Consider the following 16,573-nt stretch of genomic DNA (forward strand, 5'->3'; position numbering starts at 1 on the left):
TTTGTTCCATTTTGCACTGCAATGTTCTAGTTTGTGAGAAGAGGATGATCCAAACTGAATGACCAGGTCGCTTAAGATGTCATTATCCAAAGGGTTAAGGGTGTAATTAGTCCAAACTAGTATCTTAGGCAACTCAAACTAGTTATCTCTCGCTTGGACTACTGCAATGCGCTCTACGTGGGGCTACCTTTGAAGGTGACCCGGAAACTACAGCTAATCCAGAATGCGGCTGCTAGACTGGTGACTGGGAGCGGCCGCCGAGACCACATAACACCGGTCCTGAAAGACCTACATAGGCTCCCAGTATGTTTCCGAGCACAATTCAAAGTGTTGGTGCTGACCTTTAAAGCCCTAAACAGCCTTGGTCCAGTAGACCTGAAGGAGTGTCTCCACCCCCATCTTTCTGCCCGGACACTGAGGTCCAGCTCCGAGGGTCTTCTGATGGTTCCCTCGTTGCGAGAAGCCAAGTTACAGGGAACCAAGCAGAGGGCCTTCTCGGTAGTGGCACCCACCCTATGGTCAAAGAGGTCAAAGAGAATAACAATTACCAGACCTTTAGAAGGCATCTCAAGGCAGCCCTGTTTAGGGAAGCTTTTAATGTTTGATGGATTCCTGTATTTTAATATTTTGTTGGAAGCCGCCCAGAGTGCCTGGGGGAACCCGGCCAGATGGGCGGGGTATAAATAATAAATTATTATTATTATTCAAAAAAAAATTTTTTTTTTTTGCATTTTTGGTGTCTTTCTAAAAAATATCAGCAACTTTCAGGGTGTCCTGGTTTTTACTTTTTGAAATATGGCAACCCTAAACTATAGCTTCTCTCACAGAGCTACAATTCCCAGCTCCATTATAAACCACACAGTTCACCCTGTCTTGGTGCAAGGAAGGATGGGATGTTCTTATATTCTTATCTCATGTGCAGCTTGGAATGCCTGAGCCAAAGAGAGCCCAGCAGTAGGGATGGAGCAGAAATTCTATTAAGTTGCCTGGGAAGATTGGCGGTTAAACCACTCTGGGAATTGCAGCTCAGGGCTCCTAACATCTCTCTACAAGACTACAGCTCCCATAATTCCTTGGGGTAAGGCATAACGATATAAAGTATGCTGACCAGCAAAGCCTCACCAGTTTCCAGTGTATAATGCATTTTAGTATTATTTTCATGAATTTATGCATTTTTACACATACTTTTAACAGATCCATTTTTGTTTGAAAAAATTCACTGCAAAATTCAGAAAAAAATGAGTTTCGGTTTATCTATTGTTTCAGAAAGAGTGAATTAGGTAGGTTTGCCATTAAATGTGAACGTCATTGAATTTCTCCCCAGACCCAAGTCATGACATAGTGTCATTCCTAGAGCATGCCAGGGTGCAAAGATAGCCGCCTCCCATTGCCATTTTTTGGTATGTTGCCTTAAGATTTGGGGCTCACCAAGGAAGCTAGACTTGTCGCTTGGCAACTGATGCTAACTGAGGGCTCAAAGTGGTGGATAAGAGAACATGAACAACCACAGGGAGGAGACGAAGGTGTAATGGTTTGGGCTGGGCGGAAAATGAATCAGACCATCATCTAGGGAGGGTGTCATCTTCTACTGGCACAATTAAGAACCGCATTGAAAGGTACCAGCTCCAGAGTGTTCTCCATCCTTTTTCTCCAAGGTCTACACCACATTGTTGGCACAGACAGTTGAAATCTTTTGGCAATTTGTAACCTGAAGGTTGGAAGGGAAATTCATCAGCTGGTGATTGAGAAGTTTAGAAAGAACCCAGGTTTGTGTGTGTGTGTGACATTGATCAGGAAGCGTGATCCCTTTTCCCATTAATAATAGATGCAGTTTGGAATGGATTAAAGCTGGAGGGGAAATAAATTCATATGGGAGAATATGGCAGTGGTTTATAACAAAATTTGAATGCCATGGAGAGAGGGAGACTGTCTCCGTCTCCATGTAGAACTTGGGATCATCCATTTAAAGACGACTGGGAGGATGTTTGTGACTTAGAATCATAGAATTGTAGAGTTGGAAAGGACCAAGATGGTAATCTAGTCCAGGGTGGCCAACTCTTAAGAGACTGCAATCTATTCACAAAGTTAAAAACTGGCAGGGGACCTCAAGCTTCTTGGTGGTGGCATCTCCATCTCATAATGCCTTCCCTGAACCAACCAGGCCAATTCCTCCAGGGAAGCAGAGCCTATCCAGATCTCATCAGCCCATAATCAGGATTTCATTGGCTCTCTGCAGACAAAGCATGGACCAGTTGGATCCTCTTAGGACCTGTCCAAGGTCCTGCTCTTCTCTGGCTTTTGCTTTGACCTAACGTGCCTCTGTGGACGCGGGTGGCGCTGTGGGTCCGTGACGGGGTGAGCTCCCGTTGCTCGGTCCCAGCTCCTGCCAACCTAGCAGTTCGAAAGCACGTCAAAGTGCAAGTAAATAGGCAGGAAGGTAAACGGCATTTCCGTGTGCTGCTCTGGTTCGCCAGAAGCGGCTTTGTCATGCTGGCCACATGACCCGGAAGCTGTACGCTGGCTCCCTCAGCCAATAACGCATGATGAGCGCTGCAACCCCAGAGTTGGTCACGACTGGACCTAATGGTCAGGGGTTCCTTTACCTTTAATGTGCCTCTACTGGAAACTGCATGTCCTGAAAATGCAAAAACTAGCATTACCACATAACCCCCCACTCCAACAACTTGGAAAGTCTAAGCCAATCCAGAAGTTCTGAGTTGGGAGAGAAACCCAAGAAATGTTGAAAGAAACTGGGCACATTTCCACTAAGCTGGTGGTGATTTATTAACATTGGGAACTCTGTTAAGATGCACTGTTGGTCTGATTGAAACACAGTTGACCCAATGTCTTTGGCAGACTGAGCAAGCAAGGAAATTTTTCCTTCTGAGCAAAAAACATAAACACACACACCAACCAATCAAAGCTTTTTATTCCTTTATTTTGGCAAACATTGTTTTCCAGAATACTCAGCAAAGTGCCACAAGAGTTAACAGATAGCCAAGTAGTTATGGATGAATCTGCCCCCCTTTTATTTTTAATTGAGCTTGACAGACCGTGCAGCTTCCAAACGAAGTAGAATAGTTTTTGCCAACCTCAGCTATGAACCAAATTCATTCCCTGACAAGCCCAAGTGACACCAGCAGCAGAACAAAGAAGTCTAATCTCTCCCCCATAATCCAGGGTTGAGCTCTCAAATCTTCTGCCTGGCTGCTCTGCCACTACTGGTTGGGAGTGAGGTTTCTGTCCCCAGTCCAACGATGTATAGAATTCCATTCAAAAGGTACCAGGGAAATGAATTTTCCCATGATCCCCAATACCCTCATTATGGCAAGTTGGGTTCCCTGGGAAAATTACACGACCCAAGGCTCCTACAATGTTGCTGCAGAAGCATTTTTCAGGTGGTGGGTATATAGGCAACACTCCCTATCACAAATGCTGTGGTCACACACCAGAGATCTGTGTCCCAGCTTGAAGCCTTTGGATGGTGCTCCACAACACAAAAATACAACACATGCAGATGGGGTCCCTAGTCCAACCTGGCATACACCTAAGACTGTGTGAGGAGGAAGCAACCTTCCATGTTTTGTAGCCATTTAAATGCTCCCCAATGTCACTCACTAAAAACCACTGAATGTTTCTTTCTCTGCTCCAACCTACAGTTGCATCCAACTAAGTTCTTTTCAGAGCAGACCCACTGAGGGTGACCCTAAATTTGGCACATCTATTGACTACAATGGGTTTACTCTGATTAGCAATAGCATTTGCTACACCACCATTTTCCTACGTGGTTGGCTGTGGGCAGGAGGGGAGAGACAAGAGTGCGCTTCCAAGGACAGAGAAGGATCTCAAGAGCCCCTCTCCCCATGTGGTGCAAATTCCTTTCAAAGAACGTCTTGTGAGTCAGGGTCAGCCAACATGAGGCCATCCAGATGGCGGTGGACTCCAACTCCCATCATGCATAGGGGTGATGGGAGGTGAAGTGCAATGACGCCTCACTGCATACTTAAATGGTAAAAAACACTCATGCATTTCCACCACTGCTAGAATGCTATGGAAGGACTAGGCCAGACATCCCCAAACTGCGGCCCTCCAGATGTTTTGGCCTACAACTCCCATGATCCCTAGCTAACAGGACCAGTGGTCAGGGATGATGGGAATTGTAGTCCAAAACATCTGGAGGGCCGAAGTTTGGGAATGCCTGGACTAGGCCCCATCAAACACCCTAGCGGGAGCTTAAATATATTTGATCTGCACGAGCTCTTAAGGTTTATAGGGAGGGAGGGATTGGGAGAGGAAGCACAGGTCTCCTTTATATCAGGAGTGGGGAACCTTTGGTCCTACAGATGTTGCTGAACCACAACTTCCATCAGTCCCAGCAAATATAGCCAATAGCTAGGGATGGTGGGAGTTCAGCAATAACTGGAGGGCCACAGGCTCCCCACACCTGCCTTATTAGAAAGCCAGTAGAAGAGCTCCCTTGGCTGCACCCCTCAAAAACTTAGAGGAAGAAGCTTCAATATGAAATATCGGCTTACATGGAAGCTTTATAGGCACTTTTTGTTTGTATCAACAGGCTCAAAAGGACGCTCTGAACATGTGTTCACCAGCTGAAGACTGGCTGAGGGTTTGTATGTGTGACGCTCAGCCCAGACACATAAAAAGTGCACAGTGCACACCTCCTGTGATTTCTGGAAGCCATCAGCTCAGTTTGAGTATTCGTGGGACTAAAAGGTAAGGGGAAGAGAATATGCCCCTTTAGGAAAACACGGTACTACATGAAAACAGACAAGGCATATACAACCCAGCAATTTCCAGTAAAATGCTATTATGAAAGATGCGTGTGTTGTCACTACAGATTTTTATGATTTGTACCTGGCCTTGATTTGTATGAAGAGTGTTTGCTTTCCACCAGCTAAGATGATCTATCCCTGTGTGTATGAGAGAGAGGGAGAGAACAGCAGGCAATGCTCCTCTTCTTGTAGGGCACTAACACCTCTGATGTAAAGGTAGGCATGGATTGCACTCAACCAAGCTTTACTCACAGCGGGACCATTGAAATTAATAGACCTGCGTTGGCCGCGTCCATTGAGTTCAATGGGCCTACCTTGGGTAGGGCTAATGCTGGGATACCACCCTACATGCCTGGACTCCAGAAAACACCCCTGTTTACTCCGGTTCAAAAATGGGACATATCTGGCCAGGTTTTCCCACCAATAGTTAGACCACCTGATAAGTGACCAGAACAGCACATGGGTATGAGTGGAGCTGATGAGTGGGTGTTTGAAAAAGGGCAAGGTCTGCTATGGGAAGCATAGTGAGAGGTTGGCCTGAGCTTGCTGGATAAGTTGTTTTACAGAAAGTATTTTCCATGGTGCTATGAGTTACATACATCAGCACATACACCCCCCCCCACAAATATATTACTCTGCTTATTATATATTACTCTGCTTATTATATATATAGATAAACTTGCCCTATATACAAAAAACTCCACCTTCCTATGTGCCCTGGAAGAGGCAAGAGTCTGGTTAAGCTGCAACGACAACACTGTTTGGCTGAAATCATTTTCTCCAGAAGAACCAACCGCCTTGTATGCAGAAAAGATCCAGATTTCCCAGGAACCAGTTTCCAGGATTGTAGCATTTCCCCAAAAGGTAAAGAGGCAAGGTTCCTTCCTGAAAGAGGTGGTGTGTTTTCTGGACAAGTTGAGGAGGGTTGTTGGCAATCGAAGGCAGACAGGTGAACAGGGGAGGAAGTGGAAACCCCTTGTTGATAGCAGGCTAGCATAGCTTGGCAAAGGCCGGGAAACACTGCTTCAAAGTTCAATACTGCATCGTGGAGAACGGCCTCTGAAAGAGCTGCCATGGTTCAGCTCTGAGAGCTCTGTGTAACAGGAACAGCCCTAGGGCTACATTGAGGAGATACTGGCCAAGAAGACAGGACACGCTTTGCAGTCAAACGTGCAAAGAGGAAATGCACGCTTGCCAAAGTGTGCAGACTTGGTTCAGGAGGGAGCCACAACGCTTTTGCGGAGGTCGGTTTCCCTAAGCTCAAGTGCTTAAGGCTGGGCATTGGACTGGACCTGTTCAAGATGACCAGCTTTCAGGGGAAAGGACTGGACTTCCTCTGGGTGGCTACTTGGAAGAGGCTTGCTGCTGGATGGAGTCCTTTAACTGGAACTGGATAAAGAGAGCTAAAACAGAAGCAGGAGGGGGGGGGGGGAAATAAAATAAAATGCTGTGTGAAAGCTTTAACGTAGCACCAATGACAGCAGCAAACGATAGCAAGAACCAAGCCATTACCTGTGCCCTCTGCGTGAACCGTCTGCCCATCGACACTCTGCACATGCCCAGTCACAAACACCTTCCGGCCCTCTATCCGGTCCAGCTTGCTCTCCACCAAGACTACGGAGCCCAGCGGGATAGGACTAACGGGGGGAGATGTTATTTTATCCCAAAATGGTTAGTAATAATAAAACAGCAATAAAAACATATAAAACCATTATATATCTATTAAAATTCAAATCCACAGCCAAAACAGACGTGGGATTTTAAAAAACCCCTCAACATTTTTTTTAAAAATAGTTTTTTATTAAATTTTCCAAATAAACAAACAAAACTGATTACATTTCATCTTGAATCTTCCCTCAACTATTTATTTATTTTATTTTATTTATTTATTTATTTATTTATTTATTTATTGTGTTTGACTAAGTGCCATTACATATCCAGTTACAAAATGAGAAACTCCAATAAAACCTATTAAGGAAGATCCATAAATAAACAACCATTTACAATAAATTCAATTAATGAATCCTCTGCACAAATACTTTTAGCGGCTTTTGCAAATAAGTCTGTTTTATATGTGACAAGCGGGTCACAGTCAGATAACAGTCAACATATTTTCACTCCAGGGTTCTGTCCCTGTAGTGGTGCCAACATCTGTTCAAAAAAATCTCTTTCTGGGGTTTTGATGGAGCTGGCAATGGAGTATGTAATGGGGAAGGAATTTTACTTCACCTGCCCCACATATACAGAATCTTAAATGCCTTGGAACTTTCTTCTATCTTCCACCTAAGACTGACGTGGGCATTGTTTGAAAGCGGAGAGCCTTAAAGCAGTTCTCAGGGAAGCAAAGGTAATTGTTTGCAAATATTGAGCTCTGGTGTGGTTAGATTTCAGCAAATGGTACCAGTGGGAGAATTTTGAGATATAGAAGCCTCAGGATAAGTCTTGCCCATTATCCTGCTTACAGAGCCAATCCCTGAGCAGTCTTTTAACTTCAGGGAATACAAAAATGCCTGTTGTCAGGTTTCTTGAGGCTAGCAAGTCTTATACTAGCTAGGCCCAACCACCCTTCTTCCACTGTTTTTCCAGGCAGAATCTAGGCAAATGGTCCTCTGGCATATTCAGGACCCTTTTATAGTGCCCTATACACAGAGGTCTCAGGGCAATTCACAGAATAAAATAAAAAAATTAAAAAACCACAAAATACATAATCATAATCAAAATAACAACCCAATAACTCCCATCCCAACCCCAACCCCCCCCCCCCCAACTTTAAAAGGGCATAGGATGTCAATCGAATCAACCAAAGACCTGATTAAAAAGGAACGTTTTTGCCTGGTGCCTAAAGGTGTATAATGAAGGCACCAGGCGAACTTCCCTGGGGGGGAGCATTCCACAGATGGGGAGCCACTGCAGAGAAGACCTGTTCCTCTGGACCTCTCAGTTCTTGTGATTTTCCCCCCAGATCTCAATACCATTCTGCATTTGAGCTACTACTTCCCCTAGATAGACTTTTAGGGCTGGAATTACCAGCCTGCCACCTTTAGAATAGAAAAACTTCAGAGTAGCATAGGCAGACTGCTGTACTAGTACTAGTATTTTGTAGCTGAGTCAACTTTAAATCAGACAGCCCTTGGAGAAATTTAAATAAGAACCGAGGAGAGTATGTGTTCTATTCAAATGTCCAGAATTCTTATTACTGAATGGACTCTTGCTTTGCCAAATGTGTTGAAAAATTTGCAGAGTGTTTCAAATCAAACCCATGACCTATGCTGATCATGCGCCAATTTCCTAAGTTCTGACTTCTACAAAGGCAGGTTTGCTCACCTCCTGTAGTTTATGTTGAGGTTTGCGGTCAACACCCTGCCAGCAACGAAGATGGCACATGTCCCAAGGACGGTGTCGAGGATGGTGGCGATGGAGCCGCCGTGTGCAAACCTGTAAAAATGGAAAGTTTATTTTTTAAAAAATAATCACACAACCTTTGTGGAAACAAAGAAGATGATGTGCAAAGATGACTCCCACGCATGGGACTGGAGGCAGGAGAGCGTGGATTGAGGGAGACACGAGGTCCCAGAGCAGGAGTGGAGATACCAGGTACTCCTGGACTGCCTTTTTAAAGAGGCGATACATTTGCCCACTGTTACGGGAGAAGGGATATTGCCATTATCGTTGGAATAATTATTACTGAATTTATAACCCACCCTTAAGCAACAGGTCCCAGAACGAGGTTACAACAATGCAAGATTCAAAACATTTAAAACAGATCACAGCCACAGGAATAGGGCGGTGCGCCCTGAAAACACACCTCTCAGGTATCAAAGGCCAAGATCGAGAGGCGGGCCTTCAGAATTTGCCAAAAGCAAGGTAATGAGGGTTCCAGGTGCACCTCTGTGGGGAGGAAGTTCCACAACTTAGGAAGGCCCTCTCCCAGGCCGCCATGCCCCTGAACCTCTGCAGCCTCAAATTAATTCCACCGCATCCTGCTTTTACCCACATCCCTTGGAAAATTGAGGGGTATACATGTGCAATTTCTCTATCTTGGGGGTGGATTGGGAGCGGTGATCCAGGGAAGGCCACAGGGAAATGGCCAGGTGGATGGTGCCCACCAAACTCACTCAAACACCTCCAAGGGCCCATGGTTTAGAAAACGGTTCACAGTTCCTGGTTCAGTCCTTACCCTGGAGGCCCCTCGAGGTAGGGACCAAGCTGGAACATGGACACCATCCTTTTCTCCGACGGGTTGAGAAACATCGCATATTCGAAGCCCATGCCTTCCTCGTCGAGGTTCCTGAGGAAGAGACGGCTGGTTCTTTCCTTTAGCTCGTTCCCTTGCCTCATCCTTACTGTGGGAGCAGCATCAAATCATGAATGACCACGGTCTTATTATGGACTTACCTGCATGCCGTTACAGCACCACTGAATCAGAGGGCTCAATGGATAGGCTACCAGGCACTTCTGGAGGAGCGAGAGGGCTGGCATGGGGGGCAGGGACAGAACGCCTAGGCCGGGCCGGATTTAGGTTTATGAGGCCCTAAGCTACTGAAGGTAATGGGGCCCTTAATATGTCCAGCTGTCCTTTGTCAACAATAAATTCTTGCTATTTTTTTGTGTTGAATATATGCTATACATATGGTAATTTATGGACCTAATAGGTATCTAAAGCCATTTGCACATCACAAAATATGTATTTGATCAAAGTAATTGTTGAACTGAAATACAATTAAGAAGAAGCATATTAACAGTGAAATAATTATAAAGCTCTAACTTAAAATGATTGGGGGACCATAACGTACATCATAGGAGCCTACACAACACAAAACACTGTTGCTGTATGTAGGTTTTATTTTATTTGTTTTTTATCTTATATTTTGGAAATGTACATAGTTTCCCCCCCCCCTTTAAATTTTTGTGGGACCTCCAAGGGAATGGGGCCCTAAGCTATAGCTTGTTTAGCTTATATGTAAATCTGGCACTGCACCTAGGCCTCTGCGTCCCAGTTGGTTCTCCACGCCACCTTGATGAAATTGGGGCAGCATCTTCCCGACTACCCGGGCACTTCCTAGCACCACCATCCAATCTCAAACTGTCAGGTGTGAGATGGTAGTTTTACGACCAATGCCCTCCCTCCGGCCCTTGCTCACCAAGAGAAGCTTCCCCTCCCACAGGTTTGCATGCTGGGCGAGAGTCACAGGTCTGTTTCCTGCGGTGCCTAACCTACAACTCCATGTGGCTGGGGTATAGGGTGCCCCAGTGGTCCAACCACCACATGTGCCATAGTCTGCTGTTGCGGGATCTGGGCCACACAACAGTGTATCCACTCAGCCAGTCATCAAGCAGCGCCACTCAAATCTGCACTCTCTCTTCCTTGCAGGCAGATATCCAAAAGAACAAGCAAATTGACACAGGCATAGAAACACCCACCCACTCTTGGTGCCTGGGAAAGAGGAAGAGGGACCAGGGAGGGGTTTTATCAATTATCTTTTAGGTGTCTTTCCTGCTCGCTCCTGCCACTGGCCTGCTCAGACAGGCACCTTATGAATGGTTTTTAAGGCGCCCACTAAATATTATTAGTTATTAAATGGATATGCCAGCCTTCACCCCAAAATCACAGGGAGGTACAAAATGAAAACACAAACACATAACAACAACAACAACCCCCCTTTCAGCCACAACAATAGAAGCCCAATTCCAACATTCTGCAGAACACAACAAAAACAATTGGAGTCCACAGAAGGGAACAAATGCAATGAATAAAACAAATAAAAACATATTTACAACTATTTAAAATCAATTCCAGCAGAGATACAGACTGGGAAAGATTTCTACTTAAATGGCTTCTTGGAAACGGAAGGTCTTTGGTGGGTGCCTGTATAGTATTTAAGAGGTGGGTGATTCCAAGGGAAAGGAGATACAACACTAGAAGCCCAAATCTAACATTGGGCAGAACGGAACGAGAACAATTGGAGTTGGAATCAAAGAACATGCAGTGGACTACCAGTTCGCCATCCCTGGTATTCCGGATGAAACAGAGGCTGGTGGCAAAGGTTTTAGCAAGGAGAGAGAGAAAGGAATGAAAAAGAGGTCCTTGCCTGGAACATGTTCTACAACATTCCTATAAGAAGGCAGCTTTTTCCACGTTCCGTCTTTTGCCATCGCCATGAACCTGTTGAATTGATTCACCATCTCTGGACTCCAGCTGGCATTGGGGATGGAATAGTCCTTTGCCTGCTCAGACTCATGGAATAGTGCCTGAAAAGAAAGGGAATGTACGTAAGCTAGGGAAGTGAAGGGGCATAGAAAAGAGGGGATAAGGATCCAGGTTATAGCACACCAAACACATAACCTGTGATTTACTGCATTTTCCACCGGTGACTCAGACAGATTTCTTCCCATCCTGCTCTCCCACCCTTCAAAGCTCCTAGGTATAGGCCCAGCTCCAGTTTTTGCCCCTGGCACTATCATCAGCTGCTGAATACATTTAATCTAGGGGTAGAGAACCACTTTCAGCTTGAGGGATGCATTCAAACTCTGAATCTTCCAGGGTCCAGGTTTTGGGGGGGGGGCAGAGGCCAAAAGTGGGAGGCACCTAAGCATGAGAAAGCAAAAAAAAAAAAACCAACACCAAAACATTTTCAACATATCAAAGGAAAGTCCTTGAAAGTAGGGGGCAGATGGAAATGATGGACAGCTGATTTAATTTAATTTTTTAATTTGTATACCTCCTTCCTATATTACTATTCACAAGGCGGTTTACAGCAACAAAGTATACAGCGAAGAACACACACCTTATAATAATAAGTCATAATAAAACATAACTTTAAATTGGAGTAACTTATTTCAAATAAAGTAATATTCAATAATTAGAATATAATAGTACACAGTAAAGTCATGATGTTACATCAGAGGTCAGCAAACTTTTTCAGCAGGGGGCCGGTCTACTGTCCCTCAGACCTTGTGAGGGGCTGGACTATATTTTGGGGGGGAAATTGAACGAATTCCTATGACCCACAAATAACCCCAAAATGCATTTTAAATAAAAGGACACATTCTACTCATGTAAAAACACGCTGATTCCCGGACCGTCCACAGGCTGGATTTAGAAGGCGATTGGGCTGCATCCAGCCCCCGGGCCTAGTTTGCCTACCCATGTACCTACGGTACCTACGGGACCGCCTCTCCCGGTATGACCCACAGAGGACATTACGGTCCACAAATAATAACATATTGGAGATCCCGAGTCACAAGGTGGCTAGGCTGGCCTCGACCAGGACCAGGGCCTTCTCAGTACTGGCCTCGACCTGGTGGAACGCTCTGTCCCAGGAGACTAGGGCCCTGCGGGATTTGTCATCTTTTTGTAGGGCCTGCAAGACAGAGCTGTTTCGTTTGGCCTTTGGACTGAGGCAGTCTGACCCCACGGTTACCCTCCCCTAAGGTTTTATTTATAATGGTTTTATCTTATTCGTAGATTTTTAATTTTAAAATTGAATTTTAACATTGTATTATTCTGTTGTTTTAACTGAATTGTTTCTTTTATATTTGTGTTGATATTATTTGTTGTTAGCCGCCCTGAGCCCGGTCTTGACTGGGAAGGGCGGGGTATAAATAAAAATTATTATTATTATTATTATGTGTTACATCAGGGGTGGCCAACTCCCAAGAGACTGCAATCTACTCACAGAGTTAAAGACTGACAGTGATCTACTCCCCTTTTGGGGGAGTTCAGGTCAAAGTTGTTGAGCTTTCTTTAGGAAGGACAGCCTGTTTTGGGGGGTGAAGGGTGAAAATGTTGAGCTTTTTTTAGGGGAACCAAACTTGTTGAGCTTCTTTGGGGGGAGCCAGTGATCTACCACAGATGTGCCTGTGTTACATGATTGCTGGATGGGTGGAGATAGACCTGGGTGTGTGGGTGTGAATCACTACCAAAGGCTGGAGGCTGCTTTCTGACGCAGTGGGCAAACAGCTAAGATGACACTCTGCCCCAGCTGGCTCTGAGCCAGTTTCAGTGGTAATTATTTATTTTATAAAAATTAAACTCCACTTGATTGTAAAAAATACAAACAAGAAAATCAAGATTGCATCTAAAAAGATGCAAAAATTAAAATTCCCTCAACGTTATAAGCATTTGGATAGGCTTGTCTAAACCAGGGGCTTCTCAAACTTGGGTCTCCTGCTGTTGTTGGACTACAGCTCCCATCCTCCCTAGCTAGCAGGACCAGTGGCCAGGGATGATGGGAATTGTAGCCCCCAAACAGCTGGAGACACAAGTTTGGGAAACCCTGGTCTAAACAATATGTTTTTAGCAGTCACCAACATGACTAAAGTGGAGGCACTAGTTTGACCTGCTCTCATTAGGAAAACCTGAGAGCAAGTGGGCAAGAGTGTTCAGAGATTCTGGCCTAGATTACTCTTATAGTCACATCAATGCACAGTGCGCAATAACGTGACATGGACTTTACACTCGATACAGCACCGATCTTGCACGAGAGCACAATCTCTTTATTTACAACAGGGGTGGGGAATCTTTGGCTCTACAGATGTTGCTGGATTCCTGTCAGCCCCAGCTGACATGAAAGCTACGAAAAAACTGGCAAAACTTCAGCTCCCCCAATTAACTTGTTTTCTTTGAAACTGGCCTTGCTAGTGCTCAAAATTGATACCTTGTCTGAATACACAACATACGTTTAAAGCACCTGACTTTCCCCAAAGAATGCAGGAAACTGCAGCTTGTTAATGGGGCAGGAAATGGTAATACTGTGATGGGCAAATTACAGACTCCAATATTATGTCAAGGGAAGATGTGAGCTTTAAGAGTAGGTTGTGTACACAGCCCTGAGCTGCTGCAATCTGCACTTAGCGAGTCCAAGCACCTATCCTGCTACCAGCACAGTGCTATTAGCACAGTCAGGCTGTGACAAGAGCATAAAGGGTGCTATGTTTGTGACAGATAAAAAGTGCTTCTCCTCAGAACTGGAGAAAGACATTAGGTGTCATTGCAGGGTAGGGGAGTAGTATCAATAAAATCATAAAAATCAGATTTAAAAGAAAACCAATAAAAACACAGCAAATCAGAGAGCTGGGCAGCAGTCTCTGTGCCCAAAAGCACAGGCAAAAGGCCAAGCTTTGAGCCGTCATCTAAATGAACCCAAATTTGACCTCATTTGGTGGATCTCATTTAGATGATGGCTTAAAACGTCAGTGTCCCAGAGCCACAAAGAACATCCACCTCATGTACACTGTGACTGCAGGGGGTTGGACTAGATGACCCTTGGGGTCCCTTCCGAATCTACAGCTCTATGACTCTATACTCACTGCGGCTTTCCACAACGGTATTTGGGAAGAAGGCAAGACTCCTCGAGATGCTGCTCCTGGAGGAACACATCTGGGGCCCGCCCAGCGAGTGAGCCCCTTAGCCAGCCGGGCGAAGCTCCTCAGCATGATCGACTCGTACGCGTCTCGGGGATAAGCTTCACTTGCTCTTCTTGCCCATCATGATGCGGCTGGAAGGGATGACACCTGCCAAGGGAGATGGGCTCAGTCATGCTTTGGCAAGGGAAACGCAAACCTCACAGGTTCTCCTGGCATCTGGCCTTCGGAGGGATGCTGGATTCTGACTAGGGAGGGAGGGCAGAGGACTTGGCAGCCTCACCCTCTTAATAATAATTATACCCCAATTACCATATAAAGGTAATTGACAATCTACATAGAAATACGATAAAAACTAGAAGAAAAAAGTAACTGTGCGGTAAAAGTGTATTTAACAGATAACGTACAATGAGAATGTTTGGAAGTCTTTTTTAAAACCTCAACTACTTTTTTCTTCTTTATTCCCCCCCCCTTTTCTTTCTTTCTTTTTTCCATTGTAGTGTCATGTGTATTGTGAGGTATACAAAGTACCTTTGCTTCAGTTGCCCTCATTTTCTTTTTTGTTACAAACAAAAACAGAGAGTGTTGTATAAATGTATATTTTTAAAAAAATTGGAATAGGAAAAAATAAAGAAAAATAAAAAATAAAACATATAATCTGGTAAACATTAACTCGTGAATATTCATTTCCCCTTTGACTCCACTGCCCCTCCTCTGACCTTTGACCCATATCCCCTCCCCCCCCCCAAAATAAATTCCGGGCGCAGCGCAGAAAACTTTACCTCTTCCCTCCTTCTCCGCTCTCACCTTCTCCTTCCTCAGTCAGTATCAGGAGCCGGCATCTGACTTCCGTTAACATCACTTCCGCCCATCCCTCCCGAGGGTGTGGGGGGAGAGGAAGCCAGGCTGTGCTTCTGCGCATGCGCCCACGTGCTTCTCTCGCTCTTTCTCCGGGCGACAGGAATTCAAGGGGAGCCCGCGGCGAGGTGTGCCACGCTTTGCGGCACTGCGCGTGCGCAAGCGACTCACGCACCTCCCGCTCGTCCGCCTGTCGCTATGACAACGCGGAGAGAGGCGCCCGGGGTGGAGGGAGGGAGGGAGAGCAATCGTTCATTGGCTCTGCGTCCTGTCAATCAAATTGTAAAAGCCAATAAGGCGCCTCCATCTTTTCCTCCGAGGCTTCGAAATGAGAGGTTGTTCCACTTTGCCCGCCCTTCCATCTGATACCTGGTGCTGATTGGAGCGCCAGTTCATGTCTTTTATGCTAATTTCTGAGAGATTCTTTAGTTTTCATTGGGTGAGATTTCATTGGGCAGAGGAGGGAGTCAAAGGTTGATGATCAAAGGTTCTGGAAACCAAGCCTGATGAGGAATGGTTGAAGGAACTGGGGGTGTTTAACCTGGAGGAGACTGAGAGGAGATAGGAAAGGCACCTTCAGATAGAATAATAATAATCCTATTATTTATAATTTATGCCCTACCCACACTGGGTGGTAATAATAAAATAAGATGGAGCCAGCTTGTTTTCTCCTGCTCCCGAGGGTAGGACTCGAACTCATGGCTTCAAGTAACAGGAAAGGAGATTCTGACTAAACATACAGAAAAAACTTTCTGACCGTGGAACAGTCTCCCTCTCGTTCCTTGGAGGTTTTTAAGCCTAGTTTGGTGGCCATTTGCCATCAATGCTTGATTCCTGCGTTGCAGGGGGTTGGATTGGACTAGATGGCCCTTGGGGTCACTTCCCACTCTACAGTTCTAGGACTTCTACGGATCGGGTTCTGCCCTAGAGGAAGTTCTCTTCTTGCTGTGTTTTGTTGCTTTGTCAGCATGCAAACCTCTTTGTGCATCGCAATATAAAAAGGCAGTACAGTATACAAATTCAAAAGTGAAAGGAAATGGAAATTAAATTTGGCTGCTCCTCTTTTGAAAGCCGTCCAAGTTGGGTACCATCCCTGTCTAAGGTGGGAGGGAGTTCCACAGTTGTTGTTTTTTTTTTTAGGGAGTGCACTGTGAACAAGTCCTTTCTTTTGCCTGCCCTGAAACTTCTACTTTTTCAGACGCAAGAGGGAGCAATTGGGCTAAACTGCGCATGGCCTGTTCTGCTAACTCTAGACAGCCTAACAATGGTGCTCTTGCCAACTCTGATCCTGACATTTATTTCCAGGGCTTTCAGGGCGGATGGCAAGAAAACTGTCTCTGCTCAGCAACAGGAACGTGATCAAATACTGTACTGGCGGGGAGGGAACAAAAAAGAACAAGGGGGGGAAAAAGAACACTGTGTAACAGGGATACCAGTAAATATATTTTTATATTCTTAATGCTTCATTTGGCAACTTGTCCTGCCTGCAGCCCTGGCATTAAATCCACACTGCGTCTCTTGGAAGCCCCGTCTGGGCTATGGTGCTTCAGGGACGGCAGGGG

General features: G+C 45.3%; 1 protein-coding gene across 1 annotated transcript; it reads right to left on the reverse strand.

Annotated features, from left to right (window-relative positions):
- Positions 1-2,935: 2,935 nt before the first annotated feature.
- Positions 2,936-14,985, reverse strand: LOC118076540 (acyl-coenzyme A thioesterase THEM4-like). Its single transcript, XM_035099379.2, has 7 exons — positions 14,936-14,985; positions 14,100-14,303; positions 10,880-11,039; positions 8,968-9,133; positions 8,115-8,225; positions 6,303-6,427; positions 2,936-6,193 (listed from the first exon to the last, which is right to left on the reverse strand). Exons 2-7 carry the CDS (start codon positions 14,223-14,225, stop codon positions 6,135-6,137), a joined length of 747 nt encoding a protein of 248 aa, XP_034955270.1. The 5' UTR covers positions 14,226-14,303; positions 14,936-14,985; the 3' UTR covers positions 2,936-6,134.
- Between the last annotated feature and the right edge of the window lie 1,588 nt (positions 14,986-16,573).

Source organism: Zootoca vivipara, chromosome 17 (assembly GCF_963506605.1).
Source record: "Zootoca vivipara chromosome 17, rZooViv1.1, whole genome shotgun sequence".
Lineage (NCBI taxonomy): Eukaryota > Metazoa > Chordata > Lepidosauria > Squamata > Lacertidae > Zootoca > Zootoca vivipara.

Bases quoted from the DNA above. Each gene is read 5' to 3' on its own strand.
- LOC118076540 (XM_035099379.2), bottom strand. From the start codon at position 14,225: ATGCTGAGGAGCTTCGCCCGGCTGGCTAAGGGGCTCACTCGCTGGGCG. The intron at 9,134-10,879 runs GCAAGGACCTCT...CTGCTCCCACAG, and splicing joins TGTTGTAGAACATGTTCCAG to TAAGGATGAGGCAAGGGAAC. The intron at 6,194-6,302 runs GTAATGGCTTGG...CTTCTGTTTTAG, and splicing joins GGTTCACGCAGAGGGCACAG to CTCTCTTTATCCAGTTCCAG.